Below are 19089 nucleotides of genomic sequence, written 5' to 3'. Positions count from 1 at the left end.
ATTATAGTAGCGTTTTTTTTTTTTTTTATGAAATCCATTAAAAAATCATTTTTTAAAAAAACAACGGTGTGTCTGCAATGCTATTCCAGCATAGATGCGTTTCAGACCGTGGTTACACCCTGTATGAACCTATAAGAAGAGAGTATTTGTTTGCGGCGCATCTTTTTCGTACTTTTCATGAAGTGTGCTGTGTGGCACACCTCCTAAACAAACACACCTGACATCAAGTTGAGTCGCTACTCTATCCTCTGTTTCGACTAAAATTCAAGTGCAAGGAACGTGATATCTGTTGTTTTGGAAGCATGACAGTTGACAAGACCCGGTGTAAGAAATTAAAAGGCTCTCAATTGCAAGGGATGTTTAAGTACAAACAATCTAACTAGCTACTTTAAAAGGATGAAGGAGACTAGCAGAAGATGGAGGAGTTCCGATGCCCACCTGACACAAGGACATATAATATTCTCATTTCCCTTCGTGCTAAGCATGATAATATAACCGTGGAAGCTAGCTACTTTAAAAGGATGAAGGAGACTGGTTTAGTGCCAGATTGTGTCAGTTACCACACACTCTAGCGATGCAGAAGACCTGGTGCCTGAGATGGATGAAAAGGGTTTGGAGATTGATGGGTATACTCAGTTTGCTCTGACTAGGATGTACATTGAAGCTGGAATGCGTGAGTTTTCATGGCTATGGTTCAGGAGATTTCATCTCACAGGAAATATTGAGTTTTGAGTGCTATTCTGCCAGCATTGATGCATACGGGAAGCACTGCCATATTGTGGATGCTGACTGTCCTCGTGTTTAATGTGATGATTAAAGCATACAGGTTAGCGCAGAATTATGGTAAAGCATGTCACTTGTTTGACAGCATGGAGAGTCGTGGCGTAGTTCCAGATAAATGTACCTATAGTTCTATCATACAGATTTTGGCTGGTGCTGACTTGCCACATAAAGCAAAACATTATCTGAAGAAGATGCAAGAGGCAGGACTATTTACTGATTGCATCTCCTATTGTGTTTTGATCTCAAGCGTTGTGAAAATAGGTAAACTGGAAATGGCTTGAGGAGCTTTATAACGAGATGATAGGTCTTGATGTGAAGCCAGATGTTGTAGTTTATGGTGTACTGATAAATGCTTTTGCTGATGCTGAAAGTGTTAAAGAAGCTCTTGGTTATGTAGATGCAATGAAAAGAGCAGGCTTGCCTGGAAATACAGTCATATGTAACTCCTTTATCAAGCTTCATACCGAAGTTTGGTGCTTAAAAGAAGCAGAAGAAACATACAAACTGCTTCAGCCGTCCGATTCTGGTCCTGATGCATATTCTTCAAATTGTATGATAGATCTCTGAAGCGAAAAACCCATGGTCAAACAAGCAGAAGAGATCTTTGAGAGCTTGAAAAGATAAGGGAATGAAAATGATTACCTTTGCAATGATGCTGTGCATGTAGAAAAGACTGGGGAGGTTTGAGGAAGCCATTCAGATTACAAAACAGACGAGAGAGTTGGTGCTTTTGACTGACTTGTTGTGCTATAACAATGTGCTTGGGTTGTATGCATTGGATGGCAGATGGAAAGATGCTGTGGGAACGTTCAAGGAAATGGTAGAAGCTTCCATTCAACCTGAAGATTATATGTTCAATTCTCTTGGAATTGCTCTGGTAAAATGTGGAATATCAAAGAAGGCTGTTGACAAGCTTGAAGCAACTAAGAAAAATGATTATCAGAATGGCTTGCAGGCATGGATGTTAGGTCTCTCCACTGTAGCTGACGTAGATGATGATTATGACGAGTAAACTTAGGTTGTGGTTATGGTCTGCAGTCCCTTTTCTCTTGCTCCTAGGGTAGCAGAAGTTGTTTGTCGTTGTAATCTGTAATGGATAGGATCAACAAAAGCGTAGAGTCAAATGTACAGTGTTCAAATTGAGTTCAATGACACCTCTATGGAGCGAATTTCTTCAAGTCAGTGCCTGTGACCTCATCTGGTTCTTAACTCAATTGACCCTTCCTCCTTCAGAGATGAGGTAAGGAAATGGGATTATCACATAAGCTGCCTTCTATATCATTTTTCAAACAGTGAAACTATTTTAACTGGTTACAGCAGTTGAAATTGATCAGCTGAGATCAATGAACCTCAAGCCGTAACCTTACCAAAAGTGTTGAAAAATTCTTGTATTATATTAGTCGTGACGCCAAAAAATAAATTACTTTTTCATAAAAATCTTCTAAATATGCCAGCCCAAGTTTGAAAACAAAATCAAACGTGTTACCACAAATTTCTGGTGGCTCACACCGTCATTGTTGAGCTCATCTGAGGTGGCTCCTTTGGTTCCCAGCTTCCAATTGCTCCCTTAACTTTCTCCATTAAAAATGCATGAAATGTTGTCAGAAAGAAAAGAGAATCTCCGAGATGAGTCCAACACTTGGAAAAAAATCAAAACAAAACATGTTATTTACTCTTTTTTCCCCTCAAATGGCAAGCAATTTTGGATACAGTTCTCTCTCATCACTGGAGCTGGATAAAAGTACAAAATTTGAATGCTATTAAAATTAAACAAATCCAGAATATGAGTTCACAGAAACTACATTTTAAAAGTAGATTCTGAAACACTCCCAAATCTCTGGAAAAGATTCTGTATTACAAAACCGTTTTTGATCATTCAGTTTTCCAGCTAGGATTGCTCTGGCTATCATTAACAAACAGTTGTAAGAACATATACCATCACCACGTCAATTACATCGGTACTGTTTAGTATTAGCGAAATTGGTTGGCTCATTTCTGTCAAGGTTGGCAATTCATGATCATGATCAACAGCTACTACTGTTGACAAAACTCAAAGCAAAACAACACCATGATTCGTATCAGCAAACATCTGCATAAATTCTTAACAATCCTTTTAGTTTAACTTGTACATAAGTTCTTTAGAAAAATTGTCAGAATTCCAGAGTGTTTCGGCTCATTCTCAACTGATTTCATTTTTTGTCTTCATTTCTACTAAAACATCTTCATTTTCAGTCAACAGGAGGAAAAGCAAAAAAGAAATCTTCAGTTTCAGTTTCAGTTTCCGTTTCCGTTTCATGCAGGGAATTAATCATAATTGTCCCCTGGATGTTGACCTTGAAATGTTAGTTATTGCCAAGAACACAAGATTGTCACTGCATAAACTTGAATGTGTAGTTAAGAATCATTCCGGCAAGTTAATGCCAATCGAATAAGCTATATTCAGATTCTCATTCACTATTTTCTTTTCAAAGATACACGACCATTGTGTTGAATAGAAAAGCTGGAAACTTTTCCAGACTTCACAATAATCATAACTTAATGAATACAATACCGCTCATATCATGAGCAACCATACAATAAAATTCATCACCATTATTTACTAACTTGACTCTTGATAGAACTCTCCAGAACGCAATAACTTTATACTTTGGCAGGTGGGAAGCAACCAGGGAGATGGTAATTGATGAGTAATTAACATCTCTGAAGAACTTCGGTGGAAATATTACGCTGCAGTCATAGGCTGTACCCTTCCTTCCTTCTGATATTGCATGTTATTGTGTCATGCATTGGATCATCAAACGAATAAGGTGTATAATACCTGTATTGTTTTGTGCTTCATAATTTTTTTTTAAAAAGGAGGTTTAAAATTCAATGAGTGTCAATAACATTTAGAGTTCTAGTTCATGACTTCACAGGGGTTTCATCTGTGTTCATTTATTCTTTTTTTTTCTTTTTCTCTATGCATATTTCTTCACAATTGGCCGCCTGTGACTATGGCTTCTAATTCAATGGATGAATGACTAACGAGCAATCAGTGGGGGTATCTACAGCCAGAAATCTCGAGTCTCATCAAACCAAAACCAAAAGTTGACAATGCTGTAAACTGAAAATAAACTTAGAACTGAAATTAGAGGTGACGCAATGCGACCATTGATGAATTATCAGGCATAGTCTACACAGCTCCTGATAAAAAAAATCTTGCAAGTGCTTCTTTTGCATATCCTGAAGTGCTGGTTTTGTGTCATGCCAAATCAAAGAACACAAGTATAGATCAGAAAGTAACAAGGCAAACAAAGAGAATTTAATTATTCCAACTTGAGTGAGATTATCACCTTTACAAGTTAACAAGCTTAAACCAAGAGGTTAAGATCACAAACCAAGCTAACACAAGTAAATAGTGAAAAATATACTACAACTGAACACATTCTTTCATGAACAAAGATCAGCTCAGGTTATCCATCCCCGATTAGAACAGTAACCATATACGCATCCATCCGAGAACAAGTAATTAGGCTAACTTTGTTACTAACATCCTCAAACCTCCTCAAACTGATCCATTGAAGGACAACATGAACCTCTCTTCACATGACATCATTATGCCATTGAAGCACAACGTCCTCAAGCTCATCTTTCAGTTCTCCCCAATGAACCTCCTCAAATTCCACCTCACCACCCTCCACCACCATAACTTCCACCACCAACAGCTTCTCCGCTATTTCGAACACCTCAAACAACACTCCCACCCTCCCTTTCCCCAACCCAATAGCACTCCCACCCTTTCCTTCCACTACCCTATACCCCAATCTCCCTCCAACCTCTCTCACTCTCTCTGTAACTCTTTCCACCGTATCGCTTGATGTAAATCTTCTCTCTTTCCGATTCTTAACCTCAAATAACCGTGACAAATCCAACCCTGAAGATAGAGAAATTATATCAAACGCAGTAATGCTAGCAACCGCACTCTTTTGATCAAATTTACAATATTTTTTATAATCCAACTCGAACACACTACTTTGAGTTGGCAATTCAAACTTCTTCAAAAACCAAGAATGCTTCATTAAAGCTTCCATGCTCATTCTTGTATTAGGATTTGGGTCTAGAAGCTGGTTTATAATCGATTTAACCGGCTTTGATATACAAGAGGGCACTTGATATTCTCCTTTATGAGCTCTCTTATACAAGAATGCAAGATTACTGTCATCAAATGGCAAACAAGCCGACAATAAAAAGAACAAAATGACTCCACAAGACCAAGCATCCGCTTTAGCTCCGTCGTAACCCTGCCGCGACATAACTTCCGGTGCCGTGAAAGCTGGAGTCCCACAAGCAGTCTGAAGCAAAAACACACCGTCACCACCACCATTCTTCAAAGCCGAGAGTCCAAAATCAGATATTTTTAAATTACCTTTACCGTCAAGGAGTAAATTATGAGGCTTGATATCGCGGTGAGAGACACCATTTTGGTGGCAGAAGTGGAGGGCAGACACAAGTTGTTGAAAGTAACGACGTGCGGCTGATTCTTTGAGTTTCCCAATCTTGCGGATCTTAGAGTAAAGATCACCTCCTGAGGCAAGTTCCATGACGAGGTAGATTTTGGTTTTTGTTGCCATAACTTCGTGAATTTTGAGAATGGTTGGGTGGTGTTGCAGGCGGTGCATGGCTGAAATCTCGGAGATGATACGAGGTTCCATGGCAGCATCGGTTTTTGTTTTGTCTATGATCTTGATCGCTGCCAGCTGTGTCTTGTCGGATAAAGAGCGGGCTGCATAGACTTTTGCAAAGCTACCACGGCCTAGTAATCGGCCTAATTCGTATTTGTTGAGAAGCGTGGTCGGTATCGAGGTGGTCGTTTGTAGTGTTGATGGTGGCGGGGGCTCCATGGCTCGTGGAGGGTAGGGGGTTGTGGGGAGGAAATTAGCAAGCCACACAAGAGCGTGCAGGGGATCGGCTTTTAATGCAGGGAAGGGTTGCTTTTATAAGTGGGTGAGCGTGTGCCGGTTGGAGTTGTCGGTTTCATTTAGAATTCAGGTGTCTTCTAAATTCTTTTTTTTTTTTTTTAATTTCCCTTATTTTTGTTGTATTAAAATATCTCTACTACTTGCATTTATTTATTTATTTTTAAATAATATAGTTCAAAAGAAAACAAACACCCTTTGAGGCACAATTAAGGATGTTAATTTAATTCCAGCATAATGTACCGATCTAAATTGATAAATTTGTTTTAATTATTTTATTTTATAAATAATAAATATGGTATAAATACTATAAAATCTAATCTAAAACTTGATCTAATTTAATCTAAAAAAAATATTTGTATTGTATATATATATATATATATATATATATGTGATACTATTTTATTGTAGGTTGAATAATAAATATTTATATAAATATCTAAAACTCAATTAATAGGATATTAATATCTAAAAACCTTAAAAAACATCCACCACTGCAATAATAAATGCTGGTAATCGGCAAGCCAGTGGTGGTGGGAAGACTAGAAAAAGGGAAAAGAAAACAAAGCTACAAAGTAATTTTCTATTAATATGCAAGATATGAAGCAGGTGATGTATCCAAGAATCGAACTGTTGATTGGAGAATCTGGTCGAGGAATATTATTTCTTTTTTTAAGCTTTATTTGCTCTCGAGTTGAGGGCCTCGACGCCTCAAAATGAAGGAGCACTGCAATTGAAAAGGACCTCACCACTATGAGCAATTAAAATGCTTTAATGACTACGAGACGCAAAGAGTTATGTGCCGACGCTTATCATGCGTAAAATAACCTATCATCTCACTGTCAGAGAAGACGACGAGTCCAGCTAGCCACCGATCAACTTCATGCCATCGGAGTCTAAAATTTCTTGAATCTCTGTCCTCTTTTTCTCCAAATTGTGGGCGGGCGACTGGAATGTTCAAAGCATCCAATCATCAGCAAGACTTAACTGGCCCTCCCTAACAAAAGCAGAGAAAAGATCAATCTTGCGATATTATTTCAATGGCGTAGAGTTCCCTTTTTCTGCAACCTAGAATTGATCTTAGTCGAGTTAGGAACTGGTGTTTATCATTGATTTCGAGCTGTTGTTTAAAAAAGATCTAATTTTTTTTAGATTTAAATTGTTCTTTTTTATATGTTTTTTTTTTAAATTCAAAAATTAATCTTTACACCACTCTCAAACAGTGGCATGTTATATAATCAGCAAAGTTCCTCGAGGAAACCGCCCTCAAATATTCCAAGAAACCGCAAATGCACAGTTCGTCTAGCTTTTTTTTTTTGTTTTTTAATGCGTGAAGATCATGGGCTCAAATGGTCAGATTTCACGAGCCATATAGGGTAGCCTCCTGGTGATATCTGCGCAATTTGACTTCCTTCAGAAGCAGCAGCTGCAGGCAGGTGGATTACGCCGTGTTTGGTGGTGTGGGCTAGGAGGTCACTCTCCAGCTATGTTATTTTGGCAGTTGCTGGCATCATCGCTACGCTGAGTTGGACGGTTATTAACGTGCCACGTGGGAAAACTCATGACCTGTGTGTTTCCGGGTCAGGGTTGAGGGACCGTAAGTCAAAAACACGAACCCACACAAACGAGCTAGAAAGTAATTAATTAAGCAGGATAGAAGTAATAATAATAATTAACGTAAACAAACCAAGCACGCATTCTCTTGACAAGACGAAAATAACTCTCAATGATTAAATATTAATATCTAGGTCGTAGATGCTTTAAAATTATAATTTATTTATATCTTAAATAAAGGCTAGAATGAATGAGCACCCTTGATTTTTAGTTTACTTATCATATTTATTGCCGGGGTTCAACATTGATTTTTAAAAGTTTTTGAATATTTTTTTCTAACAAGAAATCTTGCCACCGTAAGTTAACTAGATATTGATTCTATTTGGGAGAATGAATATGATTATTTTTTAAAGTATTTTTTATTTAAAAATATATTAAAATAATTTTTATTTTTGATATTAACATATCAAAATAATTTAAAAACATTAATTTAAAATAAAAAAACAAACAGGACTATCGCCGTACCACTACAAGTGAATTTTATAAGATAATTTTAAAAAGGGAGCAAAAAATGTTCTTTAGCTAATTAATCATTTCACCAAGGGCCAATTAGCTAGCGTAAGAAAAATCAATTGATGGTTAGAGGTGTTAAGTCACTTGTTTACTTGTAATTCATTATGTTTTTAATGTTCTTTAAATATGTATTTATCTTGAAAAATATTAAAATACTTTTTTAATAATCTTAGTATACCGATGTAAAAAAATTAAAAATATATATACATATATTTATATAAAAATCACTCGTAAAAATACATCAAAATACCAAACACAGCATCTGCAAATAATTAATTATTTGAATAATTAACAACTTGGAAATCTCGTAATCATATTGACATGCCGCTGTCGAAGATAATTTAGTGGTTCTTGACTGCGAGTGAATTTTAAAAGATAATTTAAAAAAGGGAGCAACAATTGTTTTTTAGCTAATTAATCCTTTCACCAAGGGCCACTTAGCTAGCGTAAAGAAAAATCAATTGATGATTAGAGTTGATTGGAGGTGTTAAGTCGTTTGTTTAAATGTGATTACTTTCTATTTTAGAAATGTGTGTTTATTTTGAAAAAATATTAAAATATTTTTTTAGTATTTTTTTTAATAATTTTAATATGTTAATATAAAAAAACAATATAAAAAATCACTTTTAAAATCACATCAAAATACCAAACACAGCACCTACAAGTAATGCTTCGAATAATTAACAACTTTGGGAATTTTGTAATCATGTTTTAGATATTTTATGTGTCTTTTTTTATATTACAAAGTAGGTGGGACGATTTGGATCCATTGTCCACGTGGACCAACATTAACCGGTCATTAGACGCTAACGAGCCTCGCTGAACAATTATCGAAGAGTATTAGATTTGCATGTCAATAATCAATATCACCCTCTCTTTTTTTAATGTACAACAGAGGAAAAAAAAAGGTGATATTGACAAGCACAGACGGAGGGGGAAAAAAACACTGTAGAATAATAACAGGAGCTGTGGTCTGGATTGTGCAGAGAGAGTAGATCCACAGTTTTCTGCTGCCAATAGTTTGAGAATAGATGGTTAAAATAGTCTTTTTCGCTCTACATGGCATGGATTTCCTTCCGGTATTATGACGTTGTTGTTGTTATTTTTTAAAATATTTTTTATTTAAAAATATATAAAAATAATATTTTTTATTTTTTAAAAATTATTTTTAATATCAGTCCATCAAAATAATCTAAAAATATATAAAAAAAATTAATTTGAAGAAAAAAATTTAAATTTTTTTTAAAATATTTTTAAAACATAAAAATTATCATTGACCAGGATTTTCAGCTAATAAATCATCACATAAATTGTCAGAGAAATTAAAAATAAAAATAAATCTCTAGAATTAGATACTATTGAGCAGCGTAAACAATTCCAAAGGATCAATGGTTGAGTTTTTAGGATTTTTGGCATATTATAGTGTGTCTCACGAGATATAAAATGTAAAAAATTACTCCTATCACGTAAAAGAAGATTTATCACACTTTTGATTGAAATTATTAAAGTTAATATAAAATTACTTTTAAACTTATTTTTAAAAATTGGGTCAAAATTTTAATAATTATTGATAGATCTGTATCGACTCTAAATCTAAAGATAATATATATTTTTTAAAAAATTATTTTTAATATCGATCTATTAAAACAATTTAAAAATATATAAAATATATTTCAAACAAAGAAAAAAAAAGATATTAATTTCTTGTAAAAGAATCGCTTTGAATATTTTGTTTTCTTTTTTCTTTTTCACCCGCAGGTATCTGTCCAACTTCAATTATATTACTGGATTAATTACTCCTAAGCCCCCCACCCCTTGCCATCCCCGAAAGGACATTTAGCTCGAAGGCCACTGAACAATCTTCGCCGATAGAAGTGATTTCTACAAAATAATGGAGATTGTGTAATAGAAGAAAGGTGAAGTGATTGTTTGGAAACATAGTAATATTAATTAAGAATATTATTACATTTTTTTTCTCTTAAATACAAAAACCTTAACAATGTAAAATATTAAGAATATTATTTTTTATTTTAATATTTAGTTAGTCTCATAAATTTAATTTTTTTAGTTAGTGATATATTTTTTCATGATAATTTTTAATTTTAATGAATTGAAAACTATTGTCGCAAATACAAAATATTAAGATGATTATTATACATTATAGTTTTTCAATGAAAAGATTTATCTTCGTTCTCAATAAATAAATGGAAATATTTTCTATTTTTTTCATTTAAAAAAAGGAAAACAAAATAGTTTTATGGTAGTGAATATACCTTACTAGAACTTGGTGAAAATTGTTGAAATAACACCAAGATAGCCACTGGGCCACTTCCAGCCCACAATTGGCCCATTTCCACATGAAATGAGCAACCGAAGCCATTCGCACTCTCCAACCCTTTCACGTATCCCCTCCGCTGTTCCTTTCATTCATCTATTATCCATAAACCCTTTACTTACCCTCCTCCATCTCATCTCAGAGACCCAACTTTTTGTTATGTCAATGATTCAGATGGATCACAATTGAAAGAAAGTTTTCGGTATCTTGATAGAGAGAAAGAAAAAAGAAAAATGTCGTCGTTGGGGACATCAAAGGGGATTTTGGAGATTGCTAAATTCGGAGTTTATGTGACCGTTCCCATAGTTCTCATGTACAGCTTCGCTAACAATACCAACAATCTCCAGAAATTCATGGGAAATGTATGTATCAATGATACTGAGATTTTCTTTCCCTTTTTTCTTCATGTTCTCGCTCTCTCTCTCTTTTGATGAGTTCTGTTATTCTTTCTTTCTTTCTGGCCTGCCCATGTCTCTGTCAAACTATGCTTGAGTTAATGCCGCGATTAGGACATGTTTAATATAATTCTCCACGCGCATTAGCTGCGATTATTTTCTGGTATTTATTTGTGCCTATTTTTCATGTTGCTGACAAAAGAATTGCGGGCACAAGTTTCTTTTAGCTATGGAAGGAGTAGAGTAGACTTGAGGGTCTAAACGTGTCATTATCCATGATCAGTATCAACACTGATGGAATACCTCTTGTGGGTTCTGTTCTAGCAAGTGAGATACAAGACAGAGAGAATATGAAATATTAACGGGAAAAACAATGAGGGTATAGTGCACAGAGGTTAGGAGTACTTGTGACTGGGTTAAGACTTGGTAGAGAATGGGGGCTTTTGGTTTTGGACATCACATGAAGATTTTATTGTATTTTCATCAGGTCAGATCGAGGGCTAAGGATTAACTTTAAATGGTTGGGATTCAAAACTTCCATTGCAAGTTTTCTCGGCAGCAGCTTAAGATGGATGGGTATATGTTGGGGTGGTTAAATTGCTGGAAAAGATCTGGAAGAATTGTAAGTAGTCAAGGTTTATGTTGTAGTTTTTAATAGTTAATAAATGTGGGAGGACATTGGATGCATCCTGGATGCTCCACGCTGCACCCAAGGCACTGTCTGAACATAATTCAGAAATGAAAAGTAAGTACATGCACAAAGAGAGAGAGAGGGTGGGGGGGGGGGAGCAGATTCTAGAGGCAACTCGGTAGTAGATCCTCAACTAAATTACGAAATATCATGTTTTCTCGGAAATCTTAAGAGGTTACTATTGTCTCCTTGCATATAGATCCACCTGTATCTGTGGACCTGTGGTACTTAAAACTAAACTTAACCTAAAACTAGTAAGGGTTTGTTCTCCACAACAAAGTAACCAATGCCTGTGTTGAACTTTGCTCGTAGAACGTGGCGGAAAAAACCTAAGCTGTAATGAATGACATTAGGTGATAATGGACAGGTATGATCCCTGGGTTACACCATATCCTTGACATCATTGTATTCTAGTTTGTGAGAGTTGCACATTTTAGGGCAATGACAAGTTTACATTATCTCAATTGAGCTGTAAGATGTGGCAATATGCACTTGATGCATCGCACCAAAAATTTTGCATTTTTTTTTTCCTGAAACTGTTTGTTTTCTTTGTTGGCCAAGTCCTTTCATGAGCATGGCCATCTGTCTTAAGTGTTTGTCTAAGGAGTGGCTCTGTTTTTCTGAAATGCAATTTTGATCAATTCTTGTAATCGTCATAATTTGTTTTTTCTTTTGTGTGAAGCGTTCATACATAGTGTTCCCATCAAATACAGTAAGACCTCCATCACCAGAAGAAATGAGGGAAAGGGCTCGAGCGTTGGGTCGCAGGAAGGATATCCATTGATGCTGACTGTAAGTCACCATTGTAGCCTCTCAGTTGTGTTTATTTTTATTTTGTACAAACAACATATCTGTAATATGCAGCTGTATGCTTTGTGGATTTTGTTTCAGTAATTAAATAATTTTTCCTGTTTGGAGAAGTGCTAGTTGAATGCTGCTGATGACGTTACAAATACCCAAATGTTGATTTGATGTAGGAAGAATTTCCTTACAAGAGTCTGCCCTGTCTTTATTTTTCTTTAGTGTTTTATTTCATCTATCGGTCGTACTGTCGGACACCAATATCCACATAGATTGAGGTACTCCTACATGCTGCGTGGACCTTTTGTTTATCATCTCAAAATTTAAGTTAGTAATGGAGGGAATTCATCCTCCACTTCTAAACACGGTCTTGAAGAACCAATTATATGTGTCAGGGAAGTAACTTACGGACATCTTATTTTGATGGAGAAGTTTAAGAATCTTAGGTCTCAGAAAGAATTTTAGGGCTTCATTATGGTGGGTTCTTTCAGAGCTCAATTATGAGTTGGTTGATTGGTTTTATCTCCTGATCAGAATTATTTGACAGTTGGGATATTGGCCGGAGTATGAAATAATGGGGCCAGTGGCCAGTGACTCGGTACGGCATCCTGCCTCTTCAGATGAAAAATGAATGCCGAGTGGAGCCCTCGTGTCCGCGACCTCCTCGGGAGTTCTTGCTAATCTTAAGCTTGGCAAGTGCACAAGTCCGAAATTTGACCCGCTTCAACTTGTTATGGGCCAAAGCGTCGCCCTGGGCTCGTTTACAGCCCAAGTCCATATTAGAGTAAAGAGGGGCCGAGTTTTCCCGTGTATTTTCCCGGTAAAATCTTGGGTTAAAATTATTAAGACTTGCAAGTTAGGGGCCATGCACATAAAAGAAATTAAAGCTGTAATGAGTGGGACATGCATGGATGGAGCCATACGCCTCTCAAAGTTCCCGGAATCCAGGCGAAGAAGCTACAGGTTCCTTTATTTGTTGGGCGCTTGCCACCTAATAAAAATAAATAAAATGTGGGTAGGGGTTTCGTGCATGGAGTATTTCTTGCCTACCATGCCCAACAAGCTGGTGCTTGTGTCCATGCAGGGTGATAAATACGCTAGAACGGTATAAATATCAAAGGTGGTTGGTGGGTGCTAGTTGACTGGACGTTCAATCAATTAAAGGAAGAAGTTTTGGTAAATGAAATTGGTGGAAATATGCCTCAATCTTGGACACGCAATTTCAAGAGAGAAAACAGACGGCTGTCATGGTCAAAGGGCAGCTATGTAAACCCGACTACTCGAATTCAATGCCGATCTATCAGTCTAGAAAGTTTGGGAGCACTGCTGGAATATGTCTTTTAAAAGTTTTTTTTTAATAGTTTTTATATTAGTAAATTAAAATTATTAAAAAATACTAAAAATATTAATTTAATATATTTTTAATTAAATTATATTTTTCAAACGTATCCAAGAAATACAAAAAATGCTGCAAATGACATTCTCTCACTAATTATAGTGGTCAAAAACCCATCCAAAACCTGCCATGCCAAAACCTAGATCGCTAGATTATTGTTCATCTTGCAAGTTGTATTTTTTTTTATTAGCGTGGGTGTCCGGGTCAACTTGTGTGTACCTCAACTAATTTCTACGGGCCTTGAAGTTATCGATCATGTAAGCCTCCAGTGACCCTGAGGTTTGTGAGACTCGAACTGGTGACCTCTAGGGAGCAAACCTAAAGTCTGACCAGTAAGCTACATCCCTCAGGATTACAAGCTTTATTTTTTTCTTTTAATGGAGGTAGTTCGTTCACTCTATGTTCTGACTTCACTGTAAACACAACTAAAATATTAAAACTAGAGGGTAAATAAGAAAACAATTGATTTTTATAAATACAAAACATAAAAAACTGAAGAGTGAGTGTGCTTAAGATTTTCAAAACTTAAGAATTAAATTATAAACAGGATTCACTAATGTAATACATTAAAAAATGATACTTTAAATCATGTGTGAAGATCACACTATTATTTCTCATAAACAAAAGCAAGCTACTACACAATAAATTAGTCTCTTAATTTTAATATGTTTTTTTATTTAAATTTAAAGTTTTTTATTTAAATTGTTTTTTTAATTTTTTTATATTGTTTTGATTTATCAAGGTCAAAAATAAATTTTTTTAAAAAAAAATATTTCAAAATATTTTTAAATAAAAAGTATTTTAAAAAATAACCTTCTAATAACACTGGGCGTACGATTACCATCTATGGCTGGATTGGACCCACACTTGAGTCCCGTTTGTTTTGTATTTCAAAAGTATTTTTTAAAAAATTTGATTTTGCTTTGTTTGAAAATAATATATGTTTTTATATTTTTAAATTATTTTGACATGCTCATATTAAAATAATTTTTTTAAAAATAAAAAAATATTATTTTAATATATTTTTAAATAAAAATTATTTTTAAAAATTATTATTATTATATTTTTAAATAGACGATAAATAAACTTCAGACTGCAGATAATGGTTCGCGGTATTTATGACACCCCACTTCGGCTTCGTGTCGGGACCCGTTATGTTACATCTGTGTGTCCTGGAAATAGAACGAACTACTGTGAAAAATTCGTAACACCGCGTGTTGACTATTTTTTCTTTATTAAAAAACCTGTATGTAGGCAGTAGGCTTTTATGACATGTTTTGCATATAAAAATATCTCTGGAATTCAAATATTTTTAATTAAATAAATTAAGAATTATTTATATAATAAAAATATATTATTAAACCTAATTCTCACCTAGCAAAAGTTAATAAGTTAAATATGTGACTCAAGTTATGGATTTAATTGAGTTTAAATTTTTATATATATAATTTTTATTAAATAAATCAAGAATTATTTATACAAAAAAAAATATATTATTAAGAAGCTTAATCCCCATCTAGCTAAAGTTAATAAGCCAAACATGTGACCCAAGTTATGGACTCAATTGAATTCAATTTTTTTTAATATATATAATTTTTCATTTAAAATAAATACTTATAAAATTAAGAACCAATAAAATATCAAAGTGATTGAAAAAACCAAACCAAACCAAAACAAATTATGTTACTTAATTAATAATTAACTAAATATTAAGTGATGAGATTGAAGAAAAAAAAACAAGAAAACAAATGCAATTGTAATAGATAAAACTGAAACAAAAAAAAGAAAAAAGGCCTACTCTCTCGGGCAATAAAAGCCTCTTATTTTTTAAATTTTTCTTAAGGGGCGAGTTCACCCCTTAATAGTTTGAAAAAAAAGTAGGTGACGCGATGCTGACACTATCCAAATTTCAGCGACCCTAAAAATCTTGTAAAACATATACATAGCCTTTAACAAATAAGAAATTTGTTCCCAAAACCACAATTAACCCAAAATAAAAATTATTCTCGGATTCAGATCTACCATTTCATACAAGTTTAAAGTGGAAAAAACACCATGTACAAACTTTCATTATTAAAAGGAACCATTAACACCAAAACCACTTGTTTTGATTGTCGAAATCAGTTTCAATCAATACTTTCTTTCTCTATCACTAAAATCCGATCATTTTCTCTCTCTTCTATGAATATGTGGACTGAAAAATAAGAAAAATGAAGTTTGGAATCAAAATTAAATTTCATATATTTTTAGGGACTAAAAGTTTATAATTTAAAAAGTTAGAGGACCAAAATATATGTTTAGCCCAAGTTTAGAAAAACTATTTTTTTATCATTTTTTTTCTATCTTAGTCCCCTATCTTTGAATTTTGTTCCTTTTAATCCTACCTTGGACCACCCTAGCCTCCCCTAGCGTTCATGCATGATTCACATGTTTGAAGTATTAGTTTGTTATCATTATTATTTCAACTTGTTTGTTTTTTATGTTTTAAAATATTTTTGAAAAAAATAAATTTTTTTTATCTTAAATAAATTTTTTTGGTGTTTTAAAACGTTTTGACATGTTAATATAAACATAAACTTTTTAAAAAATATTATTTTAACATATTTTTAAATAAAAAATATATTAAAAATAATTGTAACAGACTGTTTATGAACCCTTTGGCATATGTCCCAACAGGGGACGTGTTGACTGTATTGCCATCATAGGATAGGAGAGGCAAAGTTCAAAATTAGATGCGTACAAGTAGACCTAATTGTACAAACAAAAAAGGGAAAATACTTGTGTACGAAACTAATACATGTATTTTCCTGGTTGGCAAATTGAATTCCATGGCGGGTTAACAATTAAAAGTTCGCTGGGGTAGTTGCATCCTCCCGAGTACAACTCTCCCTTCTTTATCTATACCCATACTCTTTAAATCCCAACTCATCTCTTCCCTCTTTGCAAGCCATTTTTCTTTCTTCTCAATTATCATACAACAAAGCAAGCACACCTTCAAGTTTTTTTTTTTTCTGTGCTCATTTCACAGAATCCGGCCCTCTTAGCTATAATTTCCACACTGATCAGAGATCTTTCCATTCCTTCTCTATAGCTTTGTGGGTTCTCCTCTTTTTGTTTAACCACATAAAAAGAGTAAGAACTCCGACTTAATTTCTTAGGCTATACATTGAAGTTCCAATAAAATGGCAGAGGATCAGAGCAAACAAAAACCGAAACCAGAATCAGTCACAGTTGATGCTGAGACGAAGAGAAACAGGCTCCCATACTTTCTCTTATCAGTTAGACTCAAATATGTGAAGCTTGGTTATCATTATTTAATCTCTAGTGCCATGTATCTCTTGCTTGTTCCACTCCTATTCATTGCATCAGCTCATCTTTCAACACTCACTATCCGAGATTTTGTCCAGCTATGGAACCACCTCAAGTTCAATTTTGTCTCAGTAACTCTGTGCTCAGGTCTTGTAGTTTTCTTGGCTACTCTCTACTTCATGAGCCGTCCTAGAAAAATATTCTTGGTGGATTTTGCATGTTACAAGCCTGAACCTGCTCGAATGTGCACCAGAGAAACTTTCATGGAGAAATCAGCAGTAGCAGGCTGCTTCAGTGAAGAGAACCTGGCCTTTCAAAAGAAGATCCTCGAGAGGTCTGGTTTAGGACAGAACACTTACTTCCCCGAGGCTGTGATGCGGGTCACACCAAGGCCGTGCATGGAGGACGCAAGGAAGGAGGCTGAGATGGTGATGTTTGGAGCCATTGATGAGCTCTTGGCCAAAACTGGGGTTAAAGCTAAGGATATAGGTGTTCTTATAGTGAACTGCAGTTTGTTCAACCCAACCCCTTCTCTCTCTGCTATGGTAATCAATCATTACAAGCTTAGAGGGAACATATTGAGCTACAATCTTGGCGGTATGGGTTGCAGTGCTGGGCTTATTTCCATCGATCTCGCCAAGCAGCTTTTGCAGGTATGAAAAATCAAGTATCGTCCCTTTGTTTTGGACTAGAAAAAAATAGGGTGATGCAATTTAATGAAACGGCTCAGTAATTAATTTGGTGACATCCACAAGCTGATGTCCAGCTGTTATTAAGCGATCGACCCATACCATGCTGAGTTTCATTGAACTTCGAATTACAGACAGGAGTTGTACTCTGATTAAAAAATAAAAGGTAGTAAGGAGTGTCCGAACAACATAAATGTTGGTCCCATGCACACAACCACCTTAGGTCGGTAAATAGTTTCCCTTTCAAACTCTATCCTTGTCCTTCACAGTACTGCATTTATAGCTTTGGAAATAGTTCATATGTCCTTAATAAATAGGAAAAGAGAAAGTACTACAAATTGCAATAAATCAACCTCCAAATATTTGCTGGCTGAGTTGGGTGAACGTTAAACTGATGATCCAGCTGTATGCTATGCTCTTTTTCGGAAATTGAAGCGCACAAGGTGGGTTCTGCATATATACAATGCTCCCGTGTATAAGTTAACTGATGGATATTATCTTAATTAATTACAGGTGCTCCCCAATTCCTATGCCCTGGTGATCAGTATGGAGAACATCACTCTTAATTGGTACTTCGGCAATGACCGCTCCATGCTTGTCTCCAACTGCTTATTCCGTATGGGTGGTGCCGCAATCCTTCTCTCCAACCGACCATCCGATCGCCGCCGCTCAAAGTATCAACTAATCCACACTGTTCGCACACACAAAGGTGCCGATGACAAGTGTTACAATTGTGTCTTCCAAAAGGAGGATGACACCAAAAGAATTGGTGTCTCACTTTCTAAAGACCTTATGGCTGTTGCGGGGGAAGCTCTCAAAACCAATATTACTACACTAGGGCCATTGGTACTTCCCATGTCAGAACAGCTCCTATTTTTTGCAACTTTAGTAGGAAGGAAGATCTTTAAACTGAACATAAAACCATACATTCCTGATTTCAAGTTGGCTTTTGAACACTTCTGCATTCATGCTGGAGGGAGAGCTGTGTTAGATGAACTAGAGAAAAACCTTGAGCTCTCTGATTGGCATATGGAGCCTTCAAGAATGACTCTTTATAGGTTTGGTAACACCTCTAGTAGTTCGTTGTGGTATGAATTGGCTTACTCTGAGGCCAAAGGAAGAATTAGGAAGGGTGATAGAACTTGGCAGATTGCTTTCGGTTCAGGATTCAAGTGTAACAGTGCGGTGTGGTATGCATTGAGGACGATCAATCCGGCAAAAGAGAAGAATCCCTGGATTGATGAGATTGACGAATTCCCTGTTCATGTGCCTAAAGTGGTGTCCATTGCTTCTTGAAGCTCGACAATTTCCCCTTTTCGGAGGGAGATAGTTATAATGTCAATTGCTTACAACTCTTTTCTTTTCTTTCGATTTTTCTTTTTTTTGAGAACGGATTATCAATTGTTTTATGTAAGTGCAATTTATGTGCAAGTGAAGACAATTAATTGTTTATGGTTAAATTCTGATTCTCTTCGTATTTTAATTTTGTTGTTAATCAACGAATGTCATTCATGTTCAAGATGGCTGAAAAGCTGAACATTCTTTAATCCATCTGTTTTTTTTCTCTCGAAATATTTATCAAGCCTCTCAGCCTCTGTTGGATCATTG

At 35.3% G+C, this 19089-nt stretch overlaps 3 protein-coding genes and 1 pseudogene across 3 annotated transcripts; 3 read left to right on the top strand and 1 right to left on the bottom strand.

The window, feature by feature from the left end:
• Nucleotides 1-45: 45 nt before the first annotated feature.
• Nucleotides 46-1961, top strand: LOC18101577 (pentatricopeptide repeat-containing protein At3g23020-like; annotated as a pseudogene).
• A 2101-nt stretch (nt 1962-4062) lies between these two features.
• On the bottom strand, nt 4063-5743 carry LOC7473442 (CBL-interacting serine/threonine-protein kinase 4). Its single transcript, XM_002311616.4, has one exon. It carries the CDS (start codon nt 5661-5663, stop codon nt 4365-4367), a length of 1299 nt encoding a protein of 432 aa, XP_002311652.1. The 5' UTR covers nt 5664-5743; the 3' UTR covers nt 4063-4364.
• Nucleotides 5744-10249: 4506 nt separating this feature from the next.
• On the top strand, nt 10250-12206 carry LOC18101576 (uncharacterized). The gene is made up of 2 exons (XM_052455516.1): nt 10250-10562; nt 11969-12206. The coding sequence occupies exons 1-2, from the start codon at nt 10434-10436 to the stop codon at nt 12068-12070; spliced, it is 231 nt and encodes a 76-aa protein (XP_052311476.1). The 5' UTR covers nt 10250-10433; the 3' UTR covers nt 12071-12206.
• A 4164-nt stretch (nt 12207-16370) lies between these two features.
• Nucleotides 16371-18941, top strand: LOC7467517 (3-ketoacyl-CoA synthase 11). Its single transcript, XM_002312526.4, has 2 exons — nt 16371-17445; nt 17995-18941. Exons 1-2 carry the CDS (start codon nt 16666-16668, stop codon nt 18775-18777), a joined length of 1563 nt encoding a protein of 520 aa, XP_002312562.1. The 5' UTR covers nt 16371-16665; the 3' UTR covers nt 18778-18941.
• Nucleotides 18942-19089: the final 148 nt, after the last annotated feature.

Source organism: Populus trichocarpa, chromosome 8, assembly GCF_000002775.5.
Source record: "Populus trichocarpa isolate Nisqually-1 chromosome 8, P.trichocarpa_v4.1, whole genome shotgun sequence".
Classification (NCBI taxonomy): domain Eukaryota; kingdom Viridiplantae; phylum Streptophyta; class Magnoliopsida; order Malpighiales; family Salicaceae; genus Populus; species Populus trichocarpa.
This window is presented reverse-complemented; position numbering and strand designations above follow the sequence as displayed.

Coding starts and splice junctions, on each gene's coding strand:
- LOC7473442 (XM_002311616.4), bottom strand. CDS start 5,663: ATGGAGCCCCCGCCACCATCAACACTACAAACGACCACCTCGATACCG.
- LOC18101576 (XM_052455516.1), top strand. CDS start 10,434: ATGTCGTCGTTGGGGACATCAAAGGGGATTTTGGAGATTGCTAAATTC. Junction 10,563..11,968: donor TCCAGAAATTCATGGGAAAT/GTATGTATCAAT, acceptor TTTTGTGTGAAG/CGTTCATACATAGTGTTCCC.
- LOC7467517 (XM_002312526.4), top strand. CDS start 16,666: ATGGCAGAGGATCAGAGCAAACAAAAACCGAAACCAGAATCAGTCACA. Junction 17,446..17,994: donor TCGCCAAGCAGCTTTTGCAG/GTATGAAAAATC, acceptor AATTAATTACAG/GTGCTCCCCAATTCCTATGC.